The sequence below is a fragment of the Pundamilia nyererei genome, unplaced genomic scaffold, assembly GCF_000239375.1.
Source record: "Pundamilia nyererei isolate P.nyererei 1_Seehausen unplaced genomic scaffold, PunNye1.0 scaffold00082, whole genome shotgun sequence".
Taxonomy (NCBI): Eukaryota; Metazoa; Chordata; class Actinopteri; order Cichliformes; family Cichlidae; genus Pundamilia; species Pundamilia nyererei.
In genome coordinates, this window is record NW_005187483.1 from 282,028 (window position 1) to 294,043 (window position 12,016).

At 39.7% G+C, this 12,016-nt stretch overlaps 1 protein-coding gene across 1 annotated transcript; it reads left to right on the top strand.

Annotated features, from left to right (window-relative positions):
* The first annotated feature begins 4,073 nt into the window (after positions 1-4,073).
* On the top strand, positions 4,074-9,377 carry LOC106456281 (RNA-directed DNA polymerase from mobile element jockey-like). The gene is given in 5 exon segments (XM_013912147.1): positions 4,074-4,158; positions 4,559-5,989; positions 8,602-8,727; positions 8,881-8,970; positions 9,127-9,377. Coding segments are annotated over 5 exon segments (1,983 nt in total).
* The last annotated feature ends 2,639 nt before the right edge of the window (positions 9,378-12,016 follow it).

The window sequence follows — 12,016 nt, forward strand, 5'->3', positions numbered from 1 at the left end:
TAGTGATGATTGAAGAGGATCATTCACTATTGTTTTTTCTCTGACAGAAAATTAAAGGAAACAGAGTAACACAGCTAATCTGAGTCTGCCCTGATAAACTTCCACCACAATTCTCACTAAATAACAGTCACTCCATCTATGACTCCTTTAACACTTACTCTGTAATGGTAATTCATAATTCCCACCATCAAACAACTAAAAGAACAGGCTTGGGGTCTAGTGATAAAGAATTTTTGGTGTATTTAAATATTAAAATTGAGCATTATATTAATATTGCTAACTGGTAAATCTAAATTGGCAATAGGTGTGTATGTGAGTGACAATCTGCCTCTAATGGACTGGCAAACTCTCCAGGGTGTATTGTGCCTCTTGGTGTAGTGGTATCATTACAGAGCAGGAATGGTTATGATGTGAGGCCTTAGAGACACCTGCTGCTACATTGGCACCCTTTTTTTCTAACTTAAGACATAACTTTAGGAAAGCTCCTTTCGTCACATTTCATGAGACCGAGTGGAGGAGGGTGGAGGAGGAAAAGAGGAAGAGAAAAGGAAGACATCATGAGGCAGATTCACTTGCACTCTGCTCTCCTCTCTTTGCAGGCCCGGAGGCATTCCTATCAGAAATCTCAAACACTCAGCGCAGCCTCTTTCTTTATTTTTCTACCAGTCTTATCCAGTTGATCTTTGATCCCCTTTTCACATTGTTTATGTTTTTCAGATTTCAAATGAAGTTTTGAGTATATATTCCCTCTCCCTGGCCCTCTGTCTTTGAAACTGTCATCGTGTATTTTCATGCAGAGCATATATTTTAGTCTGCAAAACGTATTCTTTCCAGACCTTCTAGATAGGCTAAAACATGCAATCTAATACTTTGTAAAAGTCTTAATTATTTTTAATATCTTATAAGCCTTAAGTTTCAGAGTTTCAAAATGTTTCTTCTTCCTTAAGTAAAACTTAAGGCGAAAAAAACATAAGGGAATCTCGGTATGAGATAAGATTAATTTTCCAAACCTGGCAACTCCAAGTGTTGTTGTAATTGGTATGCTTCAGAGTTACAGCTTTTCTTTCTCTTACTTGGCAGCCACACCTGCAGCTCCACTTCTATGTCACTGACAATGACTCACATAAAACAAAACAGCATCCAACAGCATCAAATTGTCCACTGAAACGCCTCCATGATGCATACATCATCTGCTACATAGTTTAGTATTACACTTTCACATTTTTGCAGTTACGAAGCTTGGACAGGAGTAATATAGCTCAAGAATTAGGCGAGTCTGATATATTCATTTAAGTACTGAGAAGTAATATATTACAGATTATATTCATTAACAGCTTATCACATATGAATTGAGAATAATGTAACTGTTTAAAAAAAAGCAGCAAAACATTGAGATCTTCAGGCAGACAACTTAGGTAAGACATCTTCAAAGACTTTTAAAGACAGGGTTAGATGATGAATAGAAGGCTGATTGATTTTGGCATGGTCACACAAAGTCCTCCGGGTATTGTGGCATTGAAAAGATGTTCCACATCCTGACACCTCTGATTCCTCTAGATCCACCCTTGGCTCTGAATCCAACTAACAATAAGAGCTAAGGTAAGAAGCTGGGAAACACTTGGGTTTAACAAGCACAGAGAAACGTGGCACCAAAAAGAAGATATGGAGGAATAAAGTAGGCAAAGGGATAAGAAAGTCAGAAAGGGTGGAAACAGCATAGCAAAATACAGTGGTGATTGAAAAAGACAAAACGAGGAGTTTGAAGCGTGCTGGGTATGGGTGCGAAATTGTTTTCACACACAAGCTGGAAATGTAAATTTGCTATGGTAATTTGACTGTGCAATACATATTAACACTGCAACTGAAGTTCCAGGGTGGCAGGTTGTTTGAATGGAAATTTTATACCTACAACATGAGCTTGCAAAAAGTGTGGGCCATGTGACATATTGTATTTATAATTTCTGCACTGTCTGTGTGATTATGTCATATTAAAATGTTATCAAAGAGTAAAGCTCCTGATATATTTTACATTTCTTATGGTTAGCAAATCCTATAAAAATGCCAGAAACAAGTGTTTCAAAGAATTGCCTTGTAACAAAAGACTGTTATCTAATAAAGTGTAGTACTAAAACTACAGTACTGTTGCACTATTTGTTTCTTAATTGGGATAAATATATAGTACAGCTGTCCCATATGTCACTTTGGGAACTTCTTTACATGTTTGGTAAATATTATATTCTAGACTATAGCTTGCATAGTACAAGTCTACAACTTCAGTAATACAGTGCAGCCTAATTCTGTGATTTAGACAGTACTGTGTTACTGCCTGAATATCTCTGAGCCCCCCCCCCTCACTTCTGACCCAGCATCAAATACAGCTAAAGGATCTGAGTTACTGGGAATCAACATGAAACTTTGAGTTGTAGCTTAAAGTTATTTAGACCTTTGGTCAGGTCTTTTCCCCAAGGCACAGAAATTCAAAAGGGGGATTACTACTTTTGCTGGACTCACACTTCAAATAAACTGTGGTGGACTCATCAATTATTGTAGAGATAGTGCTGTTGATCTCTTTGATGTTGTTGCTAATCTTTTGAGCATCTACCCAAGATCTGTGCGGTGCTCTGCTTTAAACGTGTGAAAGTGTAGAGAGGAATATAAAACGAAAAAGAAGGGAAAGGTGACATTTATTATATTTAATTACAGCAAAGTGAATAAGGTATAATGATGAAGACTTTTGTCTGCAACAGCAAAGGCACTGTTCCTATTTTTAAAATACCACAGAGATGCCAGAATGGTTGATTTTTTATAGACTTTACTATAAACTCCAAATCAGGTGAATAGGAAAATTTTACATCACATGCTGAGATATTTAAATGACAAGTAATTTCCATAAAATGTATTCTCTGGGTCTGCCCCGGAGGCCCCGTGGCAGACCCAGGACACGCTGGAGAGATTATATCTCTCGGCTGGCCTGGGAACGCCTTGGTATTCCCCCGGATAAGCTGGAGGAGGTGGCTGGGGAGAGGGAGGTCTGGGCCTCTTTGCTTAGGCTGCTGCCCCCGCGACCCGGCCCCGGACAAAGCGGATGAAGATGGATGGATGGTATTCTCTTTTACAGCTCTGTATTACTACTCCATGTGAAGTGATCTGATTGAACCTAGTGTATAGTACACCTACATGTAATTAAGGAAGTTTTGGATTTAAGTGTGTCTTAAGACTTAAGAAAGGACCTCGTAGCAGCCGTCTTTTGTGATGTCACCATTAACTGGCTCTATTCCTGTAGATCTGATATGACTTTTTCCCCATGCCTTAACATCTTTTACAGTTATAAATTGTTTTTACACTATATAGTCAAAGATGATATCAGCCTTATTTTGCTTGTCATTCCCATCTGTTACTGTTGATGAAAACTGTACTCCCATCAGGTTACAGTTTCTTTTTGTGAAACTGGCAACGTAAAACTTTGAATAAAGCAAAACTTTAAGGGTGTATTCACAGAAGGCGATCCATAGCATGCTTGAGTGCACTTAGCCCCCGAGTCCACGTCATTTGACAAGTGTGATTGCTGCTTGCTGTGTCCACACGCAATTAAGTGAGCGTGATTCAGTTAGAGTTGGGCAGGTACGCATATAGTGTGACTGCAATCACATGCCATAACAACTCTGAGTTGTGGGGAGAATTTAAAAAAAAGAAAGAAAGAAAAGAAACTCATCCATGGGGATAACTGAATTAGGGGCGAGGCCATGTTGATTGACAGACTGACAGGGGCTAATCGGTGTTTACTAGGCCTCAGACACTACTTCTCAGTCATTAAAGAGAACCTCTTAACTTTGCTTGTATGTGCTGACGTGCCCTCGTAAATATATATATTTTTAATGGATACTGGTACATATCATCTGAGAAGATTGTGCTTCAGTTTCAGTGAGTAAAATTGTACTTTTCTATTTATCCGATGTGTGTTTGTGTATTGCACCCCTACACTCTGAATGCAGTTTGCTAAGTATTGCTAAGTATGCTAATGTTAGCCAATAAATTAGCACCCTTTCATCCACTCTAGTTCATTTCTGACCAAAATGCTTCAAAATGTGAAGTCCAAACTCATCTTTGATGTGACTATGTACACGTCTATCTATGAATGGCACGAGGCAAAAGTGTCGGGTGTGATTGTACTTACAGCTGCAGTTCATTTAACTGTTTTCAGCAAAAGTGCAACATGTAGCTTGGGTTCCACTTTCGCTTAGACATACAGTCATGCTCCTTTATCTCTTCTTTTCACTATCAGTGTGTAGCAAAAGTGTGATTCCCAACTTTATGACCCAATGACACCTCAATGGCTTTCAAATCTTTTGGGGGCTTTCACACACCAATAGACTCCTTGGAAATGAAGAAATAAATATGTTAATCCTGATGCTATGTTTTCTGGAAGAATTGCATACAAAAAACATTACATCTTACAAATTATGTATCATCCAGTGGGAAATTTAGTTAATGAAACTGTGCAAACTGTACATAATGCTATACTAGGCATCTAAAGAAAAAAAAGAACCGTTAGATAAAGAAATAAAAAAAACAACTGGACCAGACGATATCCAAACCAAAGTCTGAAAGCTTCTCGGGCGACCGGGAACAGCCATCCTGACAGAACTGTTGAACAACATTGTCAGCACAGGAGAAGTCCCGAAGGTCTGGACGACCATCATTACCATACCCATATGGAAGAACAAAGGGGATGTAGCCGAATGCTCAAATTATCATCCTATCCGCCTACTATGTCACACGACAAAAATATTCGAAAGAGTCATCGATGCACGTCTTCGGGAAATTGTCAACGTCACCCCCAACCAATGCAGTTTCGTAAAGGGATGTGGAACAACTGACGCCATACACGCCGCCCGACTCCTGCTGGAGAAGCACAGGGAAAAGAACAAGACGGTACATATGGCCTTCCTAGACCTTGAAAAGGCTTTCGACAGGGTACCCCATGAACTCATATGGCACTCCCTAAGATCACATGGTGTCCCTGAGGCGTAATTCAAATGGATACAGCTCCTCTACGACAACGCCACCAGTTCAGTCCGATGCGCCGCTGGACTATCACCTCCCTTCACAGTTAGTGCTGGGGTCCACCAAGGGTCAGCTCTGTCACCCCTCCTCTTCATTCTATGTATGGATACCATCACGGCCGACCTCCAGTTACCTCATCCATGGTCTCTCCTCTTTGCCGATGACGTATTCCTTGCCAGCAAAGAAGGAGAAGATACCCAAACGACGATGCAACTCTGGAAGATCCGGCTCGATGAATATGGCATGCGACTTAATACGAAAAATACCGAATACCTGGAAGGAGGCCCCCAAACTGATGGCACCATCATGATTGACAACGAAGAGTTGAAGAAGACAGAAGAGTTCCGCTACTTGGGCTCAGTCATCAGCTACAATGGAAATATAACCTCCGATGTCTGAGCACGAATAAATGCAGCCTGGTTAAAATGGCGACAGGTCACTGGTGTCCTTTGCAACAGAAGAATGCCAGATCGACTCAAGGGAAAAATCTACAAAGCGGTGGTCTGCCCAGTAGCCCTGTATGGTTCCGCATGTCGGCTCGCATTGACCACACATGAACAATCTCTAAACACCATGGAGATGCGCATGCTTCGATGGAGCCTGGGAATTACAAGACAGGACCGTGTTACGAACAAAGGCATACGGAAGCGATTAGGTGTAGCCCCAATTAAGGAAAAGATGCTTGAGTCCCGCCTGAGGTGGTATGGACACGTGATTCGAAGCGATGAGAACTCGGTAGCAAAAAAGGCAATGATGATCGACCCAGAAGGATGCCGGCCTCGAGGCAGACCGAAGAAACGGTGGATGGACAAAATAAAGGAGGACATTAAGACCATCAACGCATCACCTGAGGACGCCTTGGACAGGACCTAATGGAGAAGAGAATCCTTTGCCGAAGAGCGGACCCTGCACCAGCGGGAACAACGCCTGGATGAAGATGAAGAAGATAAAGAAATAAAAACAAAATTGAATTCTGAAAATGTGAAAATTATGAATACTGGAGGGACTCTTAACACGTAGCAAAAGAATGAAAGGATATTTTATGTTTGAATGTTGCTAAAGATAATGCCTCTCCACCAGCGCTTGCCTAATGGTAAAGAAGTGAAACTCCCCTCCCACACGAGAGAATTAAAGGTTCTGTGCCTTTTCTTCATTATTTTAAATACCATGTAGACTTACTGAAATCCCCTGATTCATATAAAATTCCTTGCTGTTTATTGCATATAAAAATAAAATTAAAATAAAAAAAAGTAATACTTGCCTGCTGACTCAGAATATATGAATCCAGTATTGCTGCACTGCAAGTACTCAAAGTCCCAACAGGTTTGGGGTGTAAGGGACCCTGGTTTTCAATGGGGCCACTCTTTCTAAAAATAAAAGCACTCAATGAGGTACTTCAAGACATTTTGGATAAAAGTGTCTGCTAAATACCATTTAGTATATTGTATTGCTCCCATTAATGCAATATGGAACTCACTCTCACTGCCCATTGACTTCATCCATTCCCAGTGGGCCATCTATCTGTCCATTGACTGCCATTTAGTGTCAACGGGGCCATAACTCGTTATCTGAATGACGTTTAGACACTCAGCCACTCGTTACAAAGGTCAGAGGTTAGATGGCCATTGGAGGGACACTTTATCTGCTTCCATACCTTGTCAGTTACCTAACTCAATCTTCTATATTGTAGCTGATTTTTTATTGTTGCTTTGTCACTTGGTCTATACTTTGCTCAGCTTCTGCTCCCTTTCTTATGTGAACAATAAGACAAGCTCATGAGCTACTTTGACAGACAAAGAACGTGATTCTTTGTATTCACTGTGAAACTTACAAGTATCCTTAATGAAGATTTTAAACAAGCTGTATTTTGTTGTTGTTGTTAATCAAATTTTCGTAAAATTCGTACTCTTAATATGTGTGCTTTTGTTTATTTTGATCATTGTTTTTCAATGTATTATATGAATAAAAATTTATAACAAGTAGCAAGTAGTACAATATGTATTTTAGGGGCTTATGGTATATCACCATGGATATAAAGACTGGGAAGAAAAACCTAAGGAACAGGAAGGATAAGCTTACTGAAATGTTATTGTATATAAAAAGATCAAGCAGGCAAAAATATATGTGAGTATAAGCATCGGTTTTAGACACAGGTAGATAGAAACAACTGAAGAGAGGTAGGGAGAGGGAATAAGTTTTTACCATGGGTAGCCAAGTAAGACCATTGATTCCACCCCTCAGTTGCTGAAACGCAGAGCAGACAGACTGTCAATCATTCAGGCTCTCTTATTTCGCCTCTCCATGCACCTTTCCACCTCATACATCACTCACCATATTGCCCCTTGCTGGTATTTAGTCGATCTTGTATTTTGGTAAACATCGAATTTCTAGCTGTGCTGTTTTCCTTTCAAATATTGTTTCTTGGCTTAACTCTGTGATAGTGACATCATTAGACTAAATAAGCATGGCCCTGCAGAGCTGAAAAGCTTGTCTTTCATTTCAGTGTAATTCTTTTGCTTTCAGTGAATTTCTATAGAGGTAAAACTAACAACCATTTAAATGATGCAAAAACAAGTTCCAAAAAAACTTGAACCCTGAACCAAAAAAAGACATTTTAAAAATGCAGATTAAGAGATAATATCTATTTGTGCGTTTTTGTTTCTTATAGGTTATGCTTGTTGGGCATTAAACCACAACAGGAGAACACACAAAGATGTTTTCTTTGGTTCTTAAGGGTCCCATGGAACCTTAAAAAAACTGCCTTTGCAACCCTAAGCTGATCCATGGTGCTAGCCAAGTTTGTCTTTTTCAACATAGTATGTCACAGGGCTGAACAATCAAACACATTTTAATCTTGGTCATGGCTTCCCACTATTAATTGAGCATGATAAAGTAACACTGACACAAAAATAAAAGCAAATCGAGCACTCCCTAAATTACTATTTGATCATTTGCGAATCACAACTGTTCCCTACACTGTGTAGTTCTTGGCTTAACTCTGTTCCCTACACTAGTCTGAACAACTTGCAACTAATATTTCATGAAATGACAGATATACCAAAAAAAAAAAAAAAATCTAATGAATGTCAAGAAAAAAACGCAATGTTTGCTAACATTTTATTTCATTTCATTTATTTATTTATTTCACACATGGTTCAACAGTGTTTCATTTCCTACATACAAATCCTCTTTCCCACTAATATAACACTGCACCCATGGGTGAAAAGGAGCAGAAAGAAGAATAAATTCTTATTAGCACCTGCCCCCTATCTCCAATCTAATTATCCTTACGAGAGGGCGCCAACAACCCAAAAAGCCCTCTAACATGTATCTTTATGTAACAATGCAAAACTAAACATCAAATCAGTGTAATCAGCAATAGGGCTGCCACGATTAGTCGACTAGTCATGATTACGTCGACTATTAAAATCGTCGACGCCTAATTTAATAGTCGACGCATCGTTTGAAGCGTCGTAAAATCCTCAAAGGTGCAGGAATAACAGTAGGATTTAAGAGTGTAATAACGGACTGAAACAGAAGATGGCGACAATGCATCTACAAGGATGCCGTTAAACGCCAAAGACGAAGAAGAAGAAGCAGTGTCCGTCGGCAATGCACGAGCATCTAAAAAGGAAGCACGTTGTGGCATCCGACGACGAAGTGGTACAGTCATCTCGGTAAGCTAATTGGCTAGTTAGCTGTTAACATTAGCGTAAACAGCGAGCTACTTATTACTTATTATTAGTGCTGTCAGCGTTAATCTCGTTAATATGACGTTAATGCCATAACAGCATTAACGCGGAAAATCCCTGTTAGTGAGCCCAGTGCAGCCCTCGCACCGCGTTATCGAGCTAACGGAGAGAGCACTAGGTGCTGCTAGGCAGCTAGTGGAGCACTTTAAGAGAAGTGAGCTGGCTAGTACAAGGCTAAAAATGAAACAGGAGCAAATGAATGTGAAGAAAAATACACTGATCCAAGATGTCAGTACAAGATGGAATAGTACATTCCACATGATAGAGAGACTCCTCGAATAGCGCTGGCCTCTCACTGCTACTCTTTCAGATCCCGAGGTAACGCCAAGGGGGAAACACTACTTCGACTTGAAGCCAGAGCAGTGGGTGCTGCTTGAAGAACTGAAGCAAAGGTTGGCACCTTTTGAGACTGGTCCTGTTTACCTTAGTGGACAGCAGTACACAACCATTTCAGGTCTTCCACAGGTGGTCAAAGGGCTGACACGGGCTGTACACCAAAGCCAACCTGAGACGAGCTCAGGAAAATCTTTCATTGCCAGTGCAGAAAAAGGCATAACATAGAGATGGGGGAGTATATCCACTTTCTCAGCAGACAAAGAAAACCCTGTTATTCTCGCAGCTGCCTTAGACCCCGGATACAGAAAGTTGAAGTTTTTGGCTCCTGAAGATGTCATCAGTGCAGGGGACTGTTGAAGTGCTTGCTGTCAAAGAAGCAAATGCTGGGACACATGAGCATTCAAAAGTGCAGACGGCCAATGGTTCAGTTAGAATTGAAAAGACCCCTTGAGTCTGACACAGACAGAATCAAGGAGTCAAGAAGCATCTAACAATGAGGTGACAATGAGGAAAAAGCATCTAAGGAGGACCAAGATGTCCAAAATGTGAGAAGTGAAGTTCAGCTGTACTTTAAGGAAGCCACAGTTTCTAAAAAGGATGATCCTCTTAAATGGTGGAGCGAAAATGAGGGACGTTTCCCCACAAAGCTAGCCAAATATTTTCTGTGCATTCCTGCAACCTCCACCCCATTGGAGTGGATCTTCTCCACAGCAGGGAACATCTGCTCTCAAAAAAGAGCAAGCCTTTCTGCAGAACATGTAGAAAAGCTAACTTTCCTGGCTATGAACAATAATCTTGGGTAGATTGCTATACTGACTATATAGTCCCAAAGTTCAATATAGTTGTGAGCACTTTTGTTATATCCGTTTTCGGTTTGTTGCTTCAAACTAGAAATTTCATTAAAAGTTTAATAAACTATCATCTTGTCTTTATTTTTAGTTCCACATACCTTAAACACATTAAGCTGTAAGCTAATGATAGTTATATAAGAGCAGATGCATGCTGGTGCAATAAGCTGTACGTTTTACATCCAATGGATGTATGATCTGATTAGTTGACTAATCGCAAAAATAATCGGTGACTAGTCGACTATCAAAATAATCGTTTGTGGCAGCCCTAATCAGCAGTATACAGCACTACTAAATGGCAATGAAATTTTTTCCTTCCACATTTACCCCAAACTTTCATGTTTTTCATATTGATTTATCCTTTTAAGTATGCAACACATTTTAAAACGGTGCATATTTCTGCAACTCTTGAGATTAATTCCATATTCTTATACCCTTAACTGTCGGACACATTTGCCTTTGTGTGGTCCTAGCAAACTGATGCTTAAAATCAAACTTCCTTCTACTGTCCCCACTTCCTGAACACAATACAAACATGAATCACTATGGTCAATTCAGATGTCCAACACGGTTGCATAATTCATAACCCTCGCTGAAATACCATACATGTAGTCTGGAGTCATCTATCTATCTATATAAAAATAAAAAGCTCAATCATGAGATGAATATTTATCGTAACAATCATGGTAATTATTTAGGCCATAACTGTGCAGTCCTACTATAGAACATAATAATATGGTGTTGTTAAGCTTTCTTTCTTAGTAAATATCTTCTCTTAACCAAAGTTAAAGAGTATAGTTTGAGGTGAAACAATTCTTTGAAATGTTCTGTAGTTGAAGACTGATTTCTATGGTCTATTGATTTGTCTATGTCATTTCTTGTATGTTTGTTTGTTTTTTTCCCCTTTCCTTATCAAAATTGATGTTTGCTCTTTTGAGACTAATTTTTCTTTTCCAAGTGTACAAACAGATTCACTCACCTGTGACAGTTTGCTGACAAAGACAGACTTTGGTTTGTAACAAACTCAACTGATTATCTACTCTGCTCAGCACTCAGCACTAATAACTTGTTCCTGACAAAATTATGTTGTTTGGAAATGAACTTACAAGAGTGTTTTCCTTAGAATGACTGCTTCATGGGGCTGGACAACTATGACAGCTATTAATTTCCCTCATAGCTTTGACCCATCCAGCCAATGGAGCTCATAGCCAGACCTGGTACTGCCATTCATACCTGCCAGTATGGATGTAAGGCAATTACAGAGGACACGTGTGGAAAGAATGTAAATGTAAATGGGCTTTACTTTTATAAAAATTGGTTGCAAGTCAAACTTGTTATTGTAGCTTTACTTGACTTAGACAGAAATCTGGGCAATTCTGCTGACCATCAGCAGTAGGGCTGCCACGATTAGTCGACTAGTCACGATTACGTTGACTATCAAAATTGTCGACGATTAATTTAATAGTCGACGCGTCGTTTGAAGCTTTGTCAGATCACAAAAGATGCAGGAATGAGTAGTAGGATTTAAGAGTGTAATAACGGACTGTAACAGAAGATGGCAGCACTGCATGTACAAGGATGCCAGCTGCCGTTAAACCCCGAAAAAGTAGCTCTGTCCCAGAATTCATAGCGCAGCCCTGCTCAGTTTGCAACAATGGCGGCAGCTAGTTAATTTTAATATTACTCTTATTATTCTTTCTGTGTCACAAAATAAACGTTCAATATATTTTCAGGTGAGAATGTAGCTGTATAAACCTCAAATATCTGGTCAGTTTATCAAGACACCACATATTTTCAAAAGTGCTCCGATGTTTTTGGAGACGTCTGTTACCCACTAACTTGATAGCTAGCCAGGGGCAAGGCTCACTAGAGCCCGTGAGAACACCGGACTCCCGGCAAATCGTTTTCAAACCCACCGCCGTCTTTCGCTACTCAGGTTAAACATATAAGTCACTTAGATAATTTAAAATGTTATTGTTTGGCTTTTTTTTTAGTATTGATTTACTCAGGAACAAA